The 16061-nt window shown below is 42.9% G+C and overlaps 1 protein-coding gene across 2 annotated transcripts; it reads right to left on the reverse strand.

The window, feature by feature from the left end:
• On the reverse strand, nt 1-15797 carry fgf19 (fibroblast growth factor 19). 2 transcript variants are annotated; one of them, XM_076288245.1, is made up of 5 exons: nt 15726-15797; nt 13924-13992; nt 1822-1987; nt 1450-1553; nt 1-949 (listed from the first exon to the last, which is right to left on the reverse strand). In XM_076288245.1, exons 3-5 carry the CDS (start codon nt 1973-1975, stop codon nt 620-622), a joined length of 588 nt encoding a protein of 195 aa, XP_076144360.1. In that variant the 5' UTR covers nt 1976-1987; nt 13924-13992; nt 15726-15797; the 3' UTR covers nt 1-619. The 2 variants fall into 2 exon arrangements, with proteins under 2 accessions (XP_076144360.1, XP_076144359.1); XM_076288244.1 differs by lacking the exons at nt 13924-13992; nt 15726-15797 and having other exon boundaries at nt 1822-2035.
• Between the last annotated feature and the right edge of the window lie 264 nt (nt 15798-16061).

A 16061-nucleotide genomic window follows, 5' to 3' on the forward strand; every position in this document is an offset into this window, starting at 1 on the left:
GCAGACATTCACAGAACGTACTATAGAGGATATTAGAAACAATCTGACAAAAAACATAGGCCTATTAGATTGGAATTGCAGACTGAACCTTTAAATATGTAAAATGTTGAAGTGTTTCACAAATATGAACCATGTATTCATGTATTTCTGAAAATGTAGCGTAATACATCTTAACATAACATCCATCAAACATGCACAAGGCCTACATCTCAATCAATGGATGGTCTCAGACCAAGAATGCTCACAAATTTTCAGGCTTACAAAATGTATAAGAACAAATAATCAGACAACAAACAGTTGACTAACTGCTCATTACATGTGGAAATAATGGGAATATACTCTATGAAGCTTATTAGGAGAAAAATAACAGCAAAATACAGTAAAAACCCTGTGAAAAGATCTCTGTCTTAAAATCCAAGCTAATATCAACACACTGGAGTCATTCACTTGGAGTTGTGTCCCAGTCTGCAATATTCAAATGCCCAACTGGAATGTTCTCAGTCCAGACCAAAGATTGTAGAGCGCTACTTTGGTCTAGACCTGTTTTTATCTGAATCAGAGCACTTATTGGCTTCCATTGTCCTTATTTGGAATGCTCAAACATTCTTTGAAGGAGTGGTCATCTTTTGTTGAAACTGGGGCTTTGTATGTAGATCTGAGAAACCTTTCCAAAAGGGTCCATGCTGTCTATTTGCAGGTGTAATGGGGTGTCCTGATGGTGCTCAGAGAGAGAGACTGAGTCACGGTGGTGGATTTGTGTATGTTTCAAATTATTGCTCATGGGCAGGAACTGAGCATGAGTGTTGAGACCCTTTTCATGACCATGGACCTGGCTGCTGGTCCTCACACCCAGGCTTAACAGGGTGCCATGCTTGCTGGAAATGTAGATGTTGTATCCATCTGGAAGAATCTGCTCAACAAAAGTGCAGTCATCTCTCACATAACTGTACTAGAAAGAGAAAGATAAGAGAGAGCGATGATGAAAGACTGCACATGAAATACGTGTGACAGCCCTCTGTCGTCACTAAATGACCGCCCTGCTTTAAGTTCTTCAAGAGCTGTTTGCGTTAGGTATACAGAGGCCAAGGTTGTTTATGCTGTATGCTGTTTCTTTTCAATGAGGTTTTAACAGTGCAAACATGCCACAATGGGACAAAGGTTGTATTAGAAGCATGCATAGCTGTCATATTATTGTTTTAATATTTCTAAATCAATTATTGTAAAAAACTCTCCAGGTAACCAAGTCACCTATAATAATGTCCCTTTGTGACCAGCAAGCTATATTAGTCTATAGACTTCCAAAGCATAATACTTGTAATTGTGCATTAATTGAAAGCAGAACTTTGTGGTTGTAACAGAATGAACAGACTCACAAACTAGCACAAGTTGTCTTACAGGCTAAAACATTGCACTCACTGATTTGAATGGCTGTTTACATGAAATACTTACAGATCCGTACAATTTTCCTTCTCTCTCCAAGCACAAGAACTTAGAACTTGCGATTCCTTTGATGGCCACGCAGCCGTTATCAACTGGACGTATTTCCATCAAGCCTGAGCCATAGATGATAAAATAGAATGAACACAAGTTAAGATAGACTGACTAGTCTTTGCATCAATAACATGAATGCACAATAACATGCTATGACTTATGCTAACCTATCTGGTTCGTGCTGCCTATAATGTACTTACTGTGCAATTACCACAGAAGCTGACACTTAAGGTTGTAAGGTTGACTCTTAAGCAAGCTAATGCAAGCTAAAACACCCAGTCTGAAGCCCATCTGAAGCAAAGTCTGTGGTATGTATAACTGATAACTTACTGAGAGCACTTTGTTGAAGGGATCCATCCACTCTTCCATCCCTTCTAATTTGAAGATGAAGTCCATCTCTGGCAGCATATAGATGCTTTAGCCTGATAGGCTGTGTCCAGTCATTTCCCAAATGCGGTCCGGAGTCAGGCAAGGGGATTGACATTACAGTCAATGCCTGAATAATATTAATACAGCACAGTGTTAAGGACATCATCATTTGCATTACTGAGGAATCCCTAGAAATGTAATTAACTTAAGTTAACTGCCTCCACAATGCAACTGGCTTTCGTTCGAGTGAGCTCGTCCTTTGCCTTTTATCTGCAAAGCTTATCAGTCCAATCAATAAGCATTTACCTCTTTGCCAGTTCTGAGAAACACATCACAACACACCCCACTGAGTAGCCAACAACAGTTAAAGAGATAAGAAAGGGCTGTCCACACTCAAACTCAAAGTTCCAGATTTTCAAAACTCATCTCTGGGCTACCCGTGGAACATCGGAACTTACTCATATGTATCTCAATACATTTCACTCAATTTTTGATAGAATATCCCTACATTCATTGTACCTTTAATTTGGCAACATTATGGCTATTGTCACCAAAAAAGGTGTGGGCTAGTTTAAACTGAACACATGTTAGCTGCCAGAGAGCTAGCCCTTATAATGATCGGTTATGCAAACTGATTTCTAATATTCGAGAAGGCCTTTTCATTCTGCCTTGCTTTTTTTGTGAATCACTGGGGTGGAACACCTGAGTTAAACAGTAATTTAGAGTAAACAACTCCATTCATGAAAATTCAGTCGCTGCATGAAACTCTTTTTGTGACATAGACTGATCCATCTAGAATATTTCTGCACTTTGCTGTTATAATATAGGCTGTATTTTCTGGGCTATAAAGCTATAATTGTGATGTTTTATATAGTTGGCAAGGTTACAGACTTGCCAGTGGACTAAAAAAGCTGAGTCTATGTAAATCCTTGTAACATGACACTGTCTGAAGTAGTTTGAAGTAGTTGAACCTTTTGTTGAAGGATTCGCTGCTTTGAAGGACCATGCAGCAAAGGCAGTCTACTAACTACAGTAGATCAATGGAAATGTAAAGTTAAAAGCATATAAAATTCGGCACATTAACAGTAATCGAATAACATCCTTAAAGGGACACCAGGCAAGCTTTTTCTCTACGAAACTCCCCCAAGCTCGGTCTGAAGCTCTTTTCCTTTTCTTTGCGGCTTCTGTCAAGGGTTTTCGCTGCTTCTTCGCCGGCTCTGCCATTATACACACGTTTGCAACAATCTCTAGCGTTTTGTTAACCTGCCTGCTTCGGTCGGCGGGTAGGATACACTGAACTTGCAAGCGGGATATTCTTCCTACAGGCAGTAGGGGCGGGCGAGAGAGTCTTCATTCGCCCTGTAATGAGTCATTTAACCATATACCGACTTACGAAGAGAGTAATTAACACAAAAACGTTACCTGGTGTCCCTTTAAGATTTAAGGTGTAATGTGGCTTAACGAAGGATATGATTTAACAGCACAAAATCAATCACACAAATATAGCTGCAAGCAGCAATGAGGGGGCCAAGCTGGAGTTGCCATGGCAACTGCTGTTACATCAGACATATGGGGACTGCCCATTTCTCCGATGCTCCATTGTTCCAACCTCTCAATAATCCGAAAAATTCCCTCTGGTCCAACAGCCCACTAGTCCGACATCCCTTAGTTTCGAAAAAAAGGCTATTTGCACCCCTGGTACAATTAGCAGTGTATGCTATTCGTACCCTGGTGCAATTAGAAGTAAATTCTATTTGTACCCCGGTGCACACAGCAATGTGTTCTATTAGTACCCTGTCTGGTACAAATATCAATGTATGCTATACGTACCCCGGTGCACACAGCAATGTGTTCTATTAATACCCCGTCTGGTACAAATATTAGTCTATGCTATTGGCACCCCTATGCATTTATTCTGGCATATTGATCACGCAATGTAATAATAAAAAAGCAACATTTTTTTTCTTGTTATGTAACAGGTTGTGAATAGCTCAGCTGTGTAATAGACACTCTGAATAAGGTATGCTGTTTGCATCAATGTATAGTTAGAAGTGGATGCTATTCGTACCCTGGTGTTTATAGTAATGTATGCTATTTACACCCTGGTGCGTGAACTAGCTAATTGTTGCAATCAAAACTTCCGTTTGAGAACCGATTTCTTGTTCAAATTGCACGCCTTCTCTCCAGAGACGTTGGTACACATGCGCACTCACTCTGCCAAAATGCATCATGCGGAAACCACCCCCGGTGTCACGACACCACCAGGTTCTCCACCAGTCTCTTCTCCTAGTCACTCTGCTCCAATGATCTCCCAATCTAATTCCCCTGTCTACTGATTACCCAATCATCCAATCTTCCGTTGGCCACTCCCCACCTGTAGCCAATCTCCTACTGCCTATTTAAACCCCTGTCACTCTGCTCTCTCTGTCTGGCCTCTTCAACGGAGACACTTACTCCAGCGCACGGACTGCTCCTTGTTTCCAAGCCCCGCTCCTCTTTTCTGGAATTTCCTGCTACGTCCCAGGTTGTAGAACTTTTATGTTGGACATTTTCTATTGGACTTTTTCTGTTGAACGATATCCTCTTGCAAGATTGGAGCCTTTATATTGGACTGCCTTGTTTGTCAAGTCAAGATCTTCTGAGCGTTAACTTCACTTCAAGACCTAGTTTTAATTCTCCTGCCTTGGTTGCTGTTTTCAAATTAAAACGACTCGATTGAGCCTAACCTTGTTTCCTGAGTCTGTGTGCCCTGACAGAAGGCCAGACCAGGTAATGGAGCCTCAACCATTAAGAGCTGAACATGTGGATCCCTTCCAGGGAATGGTGGACAATGCACGGCAAACACTTTCCAACTCTGCAACCGTAGCAGCTGCCGCCGCCGCTGCAGCTCCAGTAGCACCTCCAGCTATGATTCCAGGGAACGCAGTGGTGAATCCAGCGCCATATTCTGGAACTCCAGAGGCATGCAAGGGATTTCTGTTGCAATGCTCATTGGCCTGGGAGATGCAGCCACACAGATTCCCTACAGACCGATCGCGAGTAGCCTATATCATCTCTCTGCTCTCGGGGCGTGCCTTGCAATGGGCTGAAAGCGTCTGGAGACAAAATGGCCCCACAGTAGCATCGGTGGACAACTTCGTGGCTCATTTCAAGGAAGTGTTCGACCTAACTGAAGGCGATTCCTCCACCCAAGCAAAACTGCATGCCCTGAGGCAGGGCAGGAGGTCTGTGTCCGAGTATGCAATCCAATTCCAAACCTTGGCTGCTATCAGTGGGTGGAATGAACCAGCACTGCTCACCGTTTTCAGACAAGGGTTGGAACCCTCTCTCCGTCTCCAGCTGTCCCCCTATGATGACGCCATCGGACTGGAGAGATTCATTCAGCTCGCCGTTCGAGTAGCCAACCGCCGAGAGTGCTGCTTCAAGGACCTCCGCCATACCACTTCAGCCTCTGTTCCCCAAATCGATGACGGACATGCAGCTGCTGGAACAGAAGCAATGCAAGTAGATTCCCTGCGACTCACCCCAGCAGGGCGACGCATGACCCAAAGTCTATGTCTGTACTGTGGGACTTCGGGCCACTACATCACTAGATGCCCTACACGCCCACCACGACCCATGGTCGGTATCGTGAGTACTCCTCTTGTGCACTACAAACCATTACTCATTGAAGTTGCCCTGTCCCATGCTATGTCCACCTACCCAGTCTTTGCTCTCCTGGATTCAGGGTCAGCCGGGAACTTCATTTCCGGGTCCCTTGTCCAGCGTCTCCAGCTCCCGAGGACCCGATGCACTGCCCCCCTCAACGTCCACTCAACAGTGGGTAAGCCCTTAGCCCGCAAGCGGGTCCAATATCACACTAATAACCTAGTGATGCGTGTTGGATGTCTACATGTGGAGAATGTAACTTTTTATATCCTTGAAGACTCCACAGTCGATCTGATTCTAGGGCGCCCCTGGCTTATCCAACATGCCCCTGTGATCTCCTGGTCCACTGGAGAAATCCTTCAATGGGGAAAGGAATGCCATACCAACTGTTTCCCAAAACTCCCTCGCCCCTGTACTCTCTCTCCAATGTTGTCACTGAATGCAACCACCATTGAAAGTCCAGGGCAGAGTCGTCCAGTAGTTGTCCCACCTGAATACTCCTCCTTCAGCGATGTGTTCTGTCCACGCCGTGCAGCTCACCTTCCTCCACACCGACCCTGGGATTGTGCAATCGACCTGGAACCTGGTCAGCCCCTACCACGAGGAAAGGTCTACCCACTCTCCGTCCCTGAGCAAGAGGCAATGAAGAACTACATTGAGGAAGCTCTACAATTGGGATACATACGCCCGTCAAAATCACCAGTGGCTTCTTCCTTCTTCTTCGTGGCTAAGAAGGATGGTGGACTTAGACCCTGCATCGATTACTGTGCACTGAATAAGATCACAGTGAAGTTCAGATATCCCCTTCCACTTGTTCCGGCAGCTCTTGAGCAACTGCGTGATGCCAAGGTATTCTCCAAAATGGATCTGAGAAGTGCCTACAATCTAGTCCGCATTCGCCCAGGCGACGAATGGAAGACTGCTTTTGTCACCCCCACTGGTCACTACGAATACCTGGTAATGCCCTACGGTTTGTCTAATGCACCCTCAGTTTTCCAGGGGTTTATCAATGAAGTGTTCAGAGAATATCTCAATCTGTTTGTCATGGTTTTCATTGATGACATACTCATATATTCAGCCAACCCCACAGATCATGTCAAGCACATCTCTCTGGTCCTGATGAAGTTGCGGGAGTTCCGGCTCTTCGAGAAGTGCCTCTTCCACCAAACCTCCGTGCAATTCCTGGGCTATAACATCAGCGGCCACGGAATTAGTATGGATGACGAGAAGGTGAAGGCGGTCCTCTCCTGGGATGCTCCACACACAGTCAAAGGACTCCAACGCTTCTTAGGGTTTGCAAATTTCTACAGGCGCTTCATCCATGGCTTCAGTCTGACCGCAGCACCCCTCACCTCTCTACTCCGGAACAAACCCAAAAGCCTCTCCTGGACTCCTGAAGCTTCAGAGGCCTTCCAGAAGTTGAAACGGGCCTTTGCATCTGCACCAGTCCTTTGCCACCCAGACCCGGAGAAGAAGTTCATCGTGGAGGTGGATGCATCCACCACTGGAGTTGGCGCCGTCCTTTCTCAGTACCAAGGTGATCCTCCTCGTCTTCATCCCTGTGCCTACTTCTCTAGGAAGCTTAGCCCAGCGGAACGTAATTATGACATCGGTAATCGTGAATTACTTGCCATCAAGCTAGCCCTGGAGGAGTGGAGACACTGGCTTGAGGGATCGAAACACCCATTCTCAGTCCTTACTGACCACAAGAATCTCCAATACCTTAAAGAAGCAAAACGACTCAACCCCCGCCAAGCCAGATGGGCCCTCTTTTTCACTCGCTTCAATTTCACTATCAGCTACAGACCTGGATCACGTAATACTAGGGCAGATGCCCTATCAAGAATTCACCATCCAGAGGAGTCCAGTGAGCAACCTGAACCCATCCTGCCAAATGAGTCCATCTTGAGTCCCATCTTGTGGTCCCTGGATGAGCAGATGGCCGCCGCCAGGGAGTCCGACCCGGCTCCACCGAATACCCCAGCTGCTCGTGCCTACGTTCCTCGTCAGCTCAGAATTCAACTCCTCACCTCTGCGCACTGCACCCCCGGCACTGGACACCCTGGGACCAACGCCACCCTTACACTTCCCAGAGATCGCTATTGGTGGCCTGGCATGACTCGGGACATCCGCAGGTTTGTTGCGGGATGCCAAGACTGCGCAATGGCAAAAACTCCTCGTCACCTCCCTGTGGGGAAATTGATTCCTCTACCTGTGCCACAGCGGCCTTGGTCGCACCTTGGAGTCGACTTTGTCACAGACCTCCCACCGTCCAAAGACAATACCTGCATCCTTGTGGTGGTCGACAGATTCTCCAAAGCCTGCAAACTCATTCCACTCAAGAGTCTTCCTACGGCAGCTGAGACAGCAGAGGCCCTATTCACTCACGTGTTCAGAAATTATGGCATCCCTGAAGATGTGGTGTCGGACAGAGGACCCCAATTCATTTCCCGCTTCTGGCGAGCCTTTCTCCACCTGATGGGTGTAAGCGTGAGTTTGACGTCAGGCTATCACCCTCAAACAAATGGACAAACAGAACGGAAGGTTCAGGAGATCAGCCGATTCCTTCGAACCTACGGTCACCGGCACCAAAACACCTGGAGTCAATTCTTACCCTGGGCCGAGTATGCGCAGAACTCTCTGCGTCAACCTTCCACTGGCCTGACACCATTCCAATGCATCCTTGGTCACCAACCTCCACTGTTCCCCTGGACGGGAGAATCTTCTGATGTCCCTGCCGTAGACCGTTGGTATCAGGAAAGTGAGAGGGTCTGGGGTGAAGCACACCACCATCTACAGAGGGCCATCAATCGCCACAGTCGCCATGCCAACCTACGACGATCCTCAGCACCGGAGTATGAAGTGGGTCAAAAGGTGTGGCTGTCTACCCGGGACTTCAGAATGCGTCTCCCATGCAAAAAACGTAGCCCTCGATACATCGGCCCCTTCACCATCACTCACCGAATCAACCCTGTCACCTATCGCCTCTAGCTCCCGGCTCATTACCGAATCCACCCGACTTTCCATGTGTCTCTTCTAAAACCCCCTTCTAAAATCTCTCTCTCCTTCCTCCACAGAGCCTGGTGCCGCTGTTGATCCCCCCTTGCCGCTTTTCCTGGACTAGTGTCCTGTCTATGCCATCCGCGACATCCTGGACTCTCGGCGTCGCAGAGGCCGGTTAGAATACCTGGTCGACTGGGAGGGCTATGGTCCAGAGGACCAGTCCTGGGTGCGCCGATCTGACGTCCTGGACCCAGCCCTCCTTGCTGAGTTCCATCGCACCCATCCCTGTCGACCAGCCCCCCGTGGCCGTGGCCGACCGCGACGCCGTGTCACCTCGTCCCTGGAAGCGGCTCCTGAAGGGGGGGGGGTAATGTCACGACACCACCAGGTTCTCCACCAGTCTCTTCTCCTCGTCACTCTGCTCCAACGATCTCCCAATCTAATTCCCCTGTCTACTGATTACCCAATCATCCAATCTTCCGTTGGCCACTCCCCACCTGTAGCCAATCTCCTACTGCCTATTTAAACCCCTGTCACTCTGCTCTCTCTGTCTGGCCTCTTCAACGGAGACACTTACTCCAGCGCACGGACTGCTCCTTGTTTCCAAGCCCCGCTCCTCTTTTCTGGAATTTCCTGCTACGTCCCAGGTTGTAGAACTTTTATGTTGGACATTTTCTATTGGACTTTTTCTGTTGGACGACATAAATTTACTCATCTAATTTGCATATTATGACGTCACTGGATGGTAACCACCGTGAATTATGTACATTTCAGTAAATACTAGATGTTGAACATATTTGAGCAGTTATACTTTCTTTTTTTGTCATTTCACCGACATAACAAATGAACAGGAATACAGTCACATGTAAACCAACAATAGTAAACTATTACTATAATCACAAACCCTATGCTACTATACAATAAAGTAGCCTGGTCAAATCAGTTCCATATCGCGGGTGACTTTGTAGTTCTTCAGAGCCCTATTTTTACAACCCCTGCTGTCTATACCACGTCCATTACGGACACTATCATCACTATTGCCACTGGTACCTCCAGCTATGTTGGGCAAAGGGTCGAAATAAGCATGGTATGCTTAGTGGACACTGTCGCAAAGACGTACCTCCATTCACAGACGCACCGTGACTATCAGTCAATAGACGATCGATCATATTCTCCAAAAGGCAGATATTCTCCTTCAGAATCAGAATAGGTGAATAACAGATCCAAGACTTCATCACACGTGAATTTTTTTTTTCAACATTTGGTGTATTTCTGCTTCAATTTGTGCAAAACTAATGCCTGCATCGCATCCGCGTTATGGAGGACATGCACGTCTTCGTGTGTTTCTCGCGTGTTTTCGCGAGCTTCCTGAAAACTTTGAAAAAGGTTGAGCTTGAATCAAGCTCTGGGTGTCTGCCAACTAGTGGTCAAGAGTACAAATGAGATTTTACACTGTACTCGCGTCTATCGTCTGTTTTATTCAGTAATGACGCTTGTCGCAATATTGCGACATGGGCGGTTAGAGGGTTAACTAACAAACTGACGGTTGTATGTGTTCACTGAACCAAGATTATAAAAACAAAACACAACTTTTCAATCTAAAACTTAATCTGAACAGATATTAGTGCCGAAACCTTTCAGAATTCTTCACTTTCTGCTGATGAAAAAACGAATGTCCGCCATGTTTTTTGTTCACGTGAGCAACGTCTTTTTGTTGTTGTGTGTAGCCCGGTGCATTAAGGGTTAACTTCTAAAAGCCAGCTGGCCAATGAGAGCGCGACCCCTGCGTCTCCACAGCAACCACAGAAAAACTTTTGAATGAAATCAAACGAAAGACACGAACCAACACGAACTAACACGAACCAACGAGAATAATCTATCAATAAGAACTCAATAAGAAGAGAAAAGGTAACTATTTGATCCAATAATAAGTTAGAACATGGTGTAATATGATAAACATGATTAGTAATGAAATTCATATGATATAGTAACCTGAACGAGAACATAAACCTGACCGGAGGGAAAACGATTGACAGGACTAACGTTAAATCGAATGGATTGAAGCAGGCCCGGGGTGGGTAATCGGGAGAATCGGGAGAATTCCCGGTGGGCCGCTTCACTTTTGGGCCGGTCGAGGAAAAAAATATTGACATTTGTCACGTTAGTCTAACTTCTCAAAAAGTAGGCTACACGTTCCGCATTCATTGCATGGCACCATTGCCTCTGCATGGGTTGTAGCCTACCGTGTGAGGGAGTTCTCCCCTCCCAAAAAGAGTTGGTTGGGTCCATATAGCCCGTCTTTTCCAAAAACTTTTCTCAGATACGGATAGCCGGGCCGGCCCTACAGTAGCCATAAGCGTTAGGAAGGATGGATGGTAGAAAGAGGCCAGGAGGGACTGAAACGGCCAGGTAGATGCTGCTAAATGTGCCAAGCTTCTAGATTAGGCCTACAGACAAAAGTGGCAACTGGTAAAGAGAGATAGCCTATAGGCAATGATTATTAGCAGTTATTGGGCTAATATTGGACGTTTGTAGCGTTGTCAAGCTATTTGCAAGCAACATATTACATTTCTTAAAATATTAGCCTTTTGTATCCGATTCATAGACTTTGCAGTATGCAAATATTAATAACAAAACTGAAGTTTGATCTGTGTAGGCCTATGCGGTAAAAATTGTAGCCTCTGAGCAGCAGATCAACCAGTCGACCACTGAAAATGATGAGCCCGAAATTAGTGAAAGAGCAAAATATTTATGCTACATGATGAACCTATATGCCTTGTTTGCTTAGAAGAGGGTGTAGTAAAGAAGTAGGCTAAATCACCAAACAACAATATAGCCTACCCATGCAAAAAACATGTAGCCTAAACATTAGTTCAATATGCCTCTTTGTGGAAGCGTGGGATAGGCTACATTTCAAAAGCTTTCTTTCTTTCTGTTTTTGTTAAAGGAACCATATGTAAGAAATGTATTTCAATTAATCATAAAATGGCCCTGATATGTCACTAGACATTAAGAAATCATGTTAATTTCAAATACTTATATCACTGACAACTGTAGTCCGGCCAGGATATTGCCATTTAAAAAGTGAAGTTGCAACCCTCAACTGATGTTGATGTTGTGTTTTGTCATGTCATGTTGTGTTTTGGCCTGATGCGCCACCCTCTACCTATCTACTAATCACAAAGTCAGTAGTGTTTTGGCATCCGGGTTGGCAACCTCGAGTCAGGAGGGAGGAGGAGGGGATACACCGCTCTACAGTAATTTGAAAGTGATTGCAGTACCAGTTTTGGCCAAAATCTTACATATGGTTCCTTTAACTTGTGGAATAGTGGAATATTTTTTGTTAACTTCTCAGTTTAAGTGAATTATTATATAACCTTTACACATTTGTTGAACCATGGTACTAATAAAAACTACAGGATAGTAAGAGCTGAAATGTTGCTTCATTTATCCAATTTCCACCACTATGGAAAACGTGGGCCGGTCTTGGGCCTGAAACTCCCGGGCTGAAAAGTGGCCCCACTCCGGCCCTGGATTGAAGGTACATATTTAACTGAAATATCTACAAGATTAGAACAAGACTAAATACATAAATAGTAATGTAGACATAATTATGACCGTAGACATCCAGAAGACAAAATTTCAAACAGAACTGCAACTTTCTGAAATGCCTGTACTGTCATGCTGGCTTCGGTGAGTTCGTTTTTTCTGTTAAAAGTTTATGCTAAGCTTGGTTTGCTACTAGAGCTACTGCTGGTGCAGCACCATAAAAGCCTAACGCTAGCTTGAACTCCGGTAATGTTTAATAAACCTTTTAACATAGACCAGTTTCATATAATTTATTTATTGATTTAATTTATTTGATGTGACTATTTATTGGATGTTTTGTACTCTGAGACCTGGATACATGATTGTTTCTGGCCTGTATATTTACAGGTCAGGTTTTTTTTATAGTGGATAAAAGATCTGAATTGATGGCGAGCCTCCCAGAATCCCGAATCTGAACTTCCCTTCACCTTTCATTTCCCTTCACACCACTGTGGTAGGACTGTAAGACTGACCCAGACTGACCTTTTGACTATTCCCTGACTTGACCCTTCCTGATAACTTCTGAATGAACTGAATTAATTGATTGTGACACATTGATTGTTTAACCCATTGATATTGATAAAACACTTTGTTGAATTGATACACATACATACTATAATACACTGAATATTTATTGTATATATTTTTATTTTCTTGTAACATTGAAAAATCACATTGAATATTTTAGAACTTAGGTAAGATAAGGGTGCACCCGAATATAGAACCGTATATAGAACATCTGATATTGTTATTTATTGCACTGCACTTTGTACATTCTATTTATTTCAATCTATTCATTGTACTTATTAATTGTCTTATTTGTAATTATTAAATGTCATCATTATTCTAACTTTAGCTTGTTGCATCCATCTACCTCCAGTAGTCTTATCTAGAAACTTCTGATTCTGGTCCAAGTAACTAGACATAACCTATAGTAAATTAAGCCGAGTGCTACATGTCACAGGGTGTGAATAGCTCAGCTGTGTGGCCAAGGCTATTCGTACCAGGGGTGTAAATAGACACTCCGAAAAAGTAAACCCTCTGCTCCGACATCCCATTGTTCCGACCATAGGCTAGGCTTTTGTGGATCAACTCCCATGCATAGCCTAATCTAACTTCTGAATCAACAATAACAAGCTAAATCACTTTTCTCTAGCTTATTAGCCTAACACATTTAAATGTGTATCTTTGAAAAACTGAAATAAAATTGTAGGCTAACCTGTCCAAAGTTCATCAGGGTAAAGTTATCTCAATTTTGGAGGTGAGTGTCGCTAAAGAAGGTGCTAAGATTGTGTAGATTAGGCTGAAAGCTATATGCAGAACACAAGTCTGGAAAAGCATTTTTTTCCCTCTTTTTGTAATGCTATACTCAAGCTTACTGCATATGTGCTTAAAAAATGAAAATATGCTCCGCTTTCCAGGTGCCTTCCATATCACCGCATTGCACAGTAGGCCTACTCCTGTAGCCTCATGGTTAGATGATCTCATCCTTCAGGTACGCACACCCACCTACAGACCCCCCCCCCTCCCCCCCCAAACAAAACTTTCAACACGTTGATAATATTTGTCCGTTTCCCGGTTATGTTCGTGCATTGGTCAGCTAAAAAGCTACACTATACCATACATAGTACACTACTAACATCCACATGCAATATCTTAACAACAACGCCTAACAACGACCTATTATTAATTTGGACAACTTTATACAGCCTTATAAATAAAGTTACCTTTAGTTTTGTTCTAGCGTAGCCTACCGTTCACGTATGGCTTTAAACAGCTGTAATACTAGCCTAAAATTTTGACAAGCACACCAATGTTGCCTACCTTGTTCTTGCAGCTTGCATATTTGAAATAACCCCTGTAGCTTTGCTGTCGCCACCCTTTCTGTTTTCACTGTTTAAAAAAAAAAAGTGGGTAACACTTTATAATAACTACACACAGTTCATCATTTATTAAGCCTTTGTTACTTATTAGTTAATGGTTTGTTCATCATTAGTAATTTCTAATTTATCATCAGTAAAACATTTGTTCACACAGTTATAAATAGTTTGTTCATAGTAAATAAGCATATATATAAAATATGTTCATACATTATTGTTAATACTTAATAAATGATGCAATAATATGTTTTTGATTAAGTAATATTTCCATTATTTAACAGTTGTTACATACACATGCACTAATGATGAGTTAAGGTGAGGATACATATTTTATAAACCACTTCCTAATACTATAATTCATAATTAACTCAGGAGTTACAAGTGGTTAGTTAATGATATTTTGTGAGCTCATCTAAAGTGAGGACGTTTTATGCCTTGCAACACATTTACAAATGAGTTATAAAGTTTACACTTGGATTTATTAATTTAGCCAACACTTTCACCTAAAGCGACTTACACATGTCAATGAAATTAAAGGGCAAGGTGGACGCTGGGGTTTGAACCCCCAACTTTATGGGTTACTGCATGTTAACCCAGCTCCCTATCCACTACACTACCTCTGCCCAGTAGTATTACAACAGTCAATTCAAAAATATAATATAGATATGCATGTTTACTATGAGCAAACCATTTTTAACTGTGTGTAAACATGATTTACAAATGATAATTAATGTAGGAATAATGCTTTACAAATGAAGAATACAGCATTTAATAATAGTTTACAGATGTTTAATAACAGTGTGTAGTAGAAGAAAACAGAAACTCTTGCATAGTTGTAGGGGTTTCTATCTGGGCCAAGGTAGTGTAGTGGATAAGGAGCAGGTCTAGCATGCAGTAGCCTGAAAAGTTGGGGGTTCGATTCCCGGCGGTCACTGTTATGTCAATGGCCTTCAATTTAATTGACATGTGTACGTCGCTTGTCTGCTAAATGAATGAATGTGAATGTAATCTTTACAACTCATTTCAAAATGTGTTGCAAGGCATAAAAAGTCCTCACTTTAGATAAGCTCACAACATATCATTAACTAACCACTTGTAACTCCTGAGTTAATCATGAATTATAGTATTAGGAAGTGGTTTATAAAATATGTATCCTCACCCTAACTAATCATTAGTGCATGTGTATGTAACAACTGTTAAATAATGGAAATATTACTTAATCAACAAAATATTATTGCAACATTTATTAAGTATTAACAATAATTCATAAACATATTTTAGATATAGGCTTATTTACTATGAACAAACCATTTATAACTGTGTGTACAAATACTTTATTTATAAGAATTAACATAGGAACAATGCTTTACAAATGATGAACAAAGCATTTTGTAATAGTTTGCAACTGGTTTATAATAAGAAAATGATTTCATTTTAAGTGGTTGTTTCATTACTTATTAAGTATAAATCATGTACTTACAAACATATTTTTTGGATAGGCTTATAAACCATTTATAATTGTGTGAACAAATGCTTTACTGATGATAAATTATGTATGAACAAGAAATTACTAATGATGAAGAAACCATTAACTAATAAGTAACAAAGGCTTAATAAATGATGAATTGTGTGTAGTTATTATAAAGTGTTACCAAAAAGTGTTATGTCCATGCTGAGCCTCGAGTCTCGAATGTTTTGCATAGACTCAAACATGCATTTAATCCCTTAAATGTTTCTCTTTGTGACCTTTCCTCTCTCTGTGCTCAGATTGATAGACGTGCCATACTTCTTATGACCAACCAACAGCTGAGACCTTACTTCCCATCATGCTGATCGACTTGTGGTGATCAGCTTTTGAAGGCGGAGTGAAGGTGGAAGTGGGAGAAAAGCCAGGCTTTTTGATAGTTTGCGCAGCAAACTGCAGAGGACAAACAGGAGACGAAGAAGAAAGAAGCTCAGGGCAGAATTCTGCTTCTTTGAAGAGTATGACAAAAGTAGAGTTAGGATGGATGAATTGCTTCAAGCAAGTTAGAACAAAGCTAGGAGGGGGCACAAGGAAAGTCATCGTCTACAAAGATGCTG

The sequence above is a fragment of the Alosa pseudoharengus genome, unplaced genomic scaffold (assembly GCF_046254945.1).
Source record: "Alosa pseudoharengus isolate Yale_2024_CS ecotype anadromous, Long Island Sound unplaced genomic scaffold, YU_APseudo_1.1 YU_APseudo_1.1_scf_16, whole genome shotgun sequence".
Taxonomy (NCBI): Eukaryota; Metazoa; Chordata; class Actinopteri; order Clupeiformes; family Clupeidae; genus Alosa; species Alosa pseudoharengus.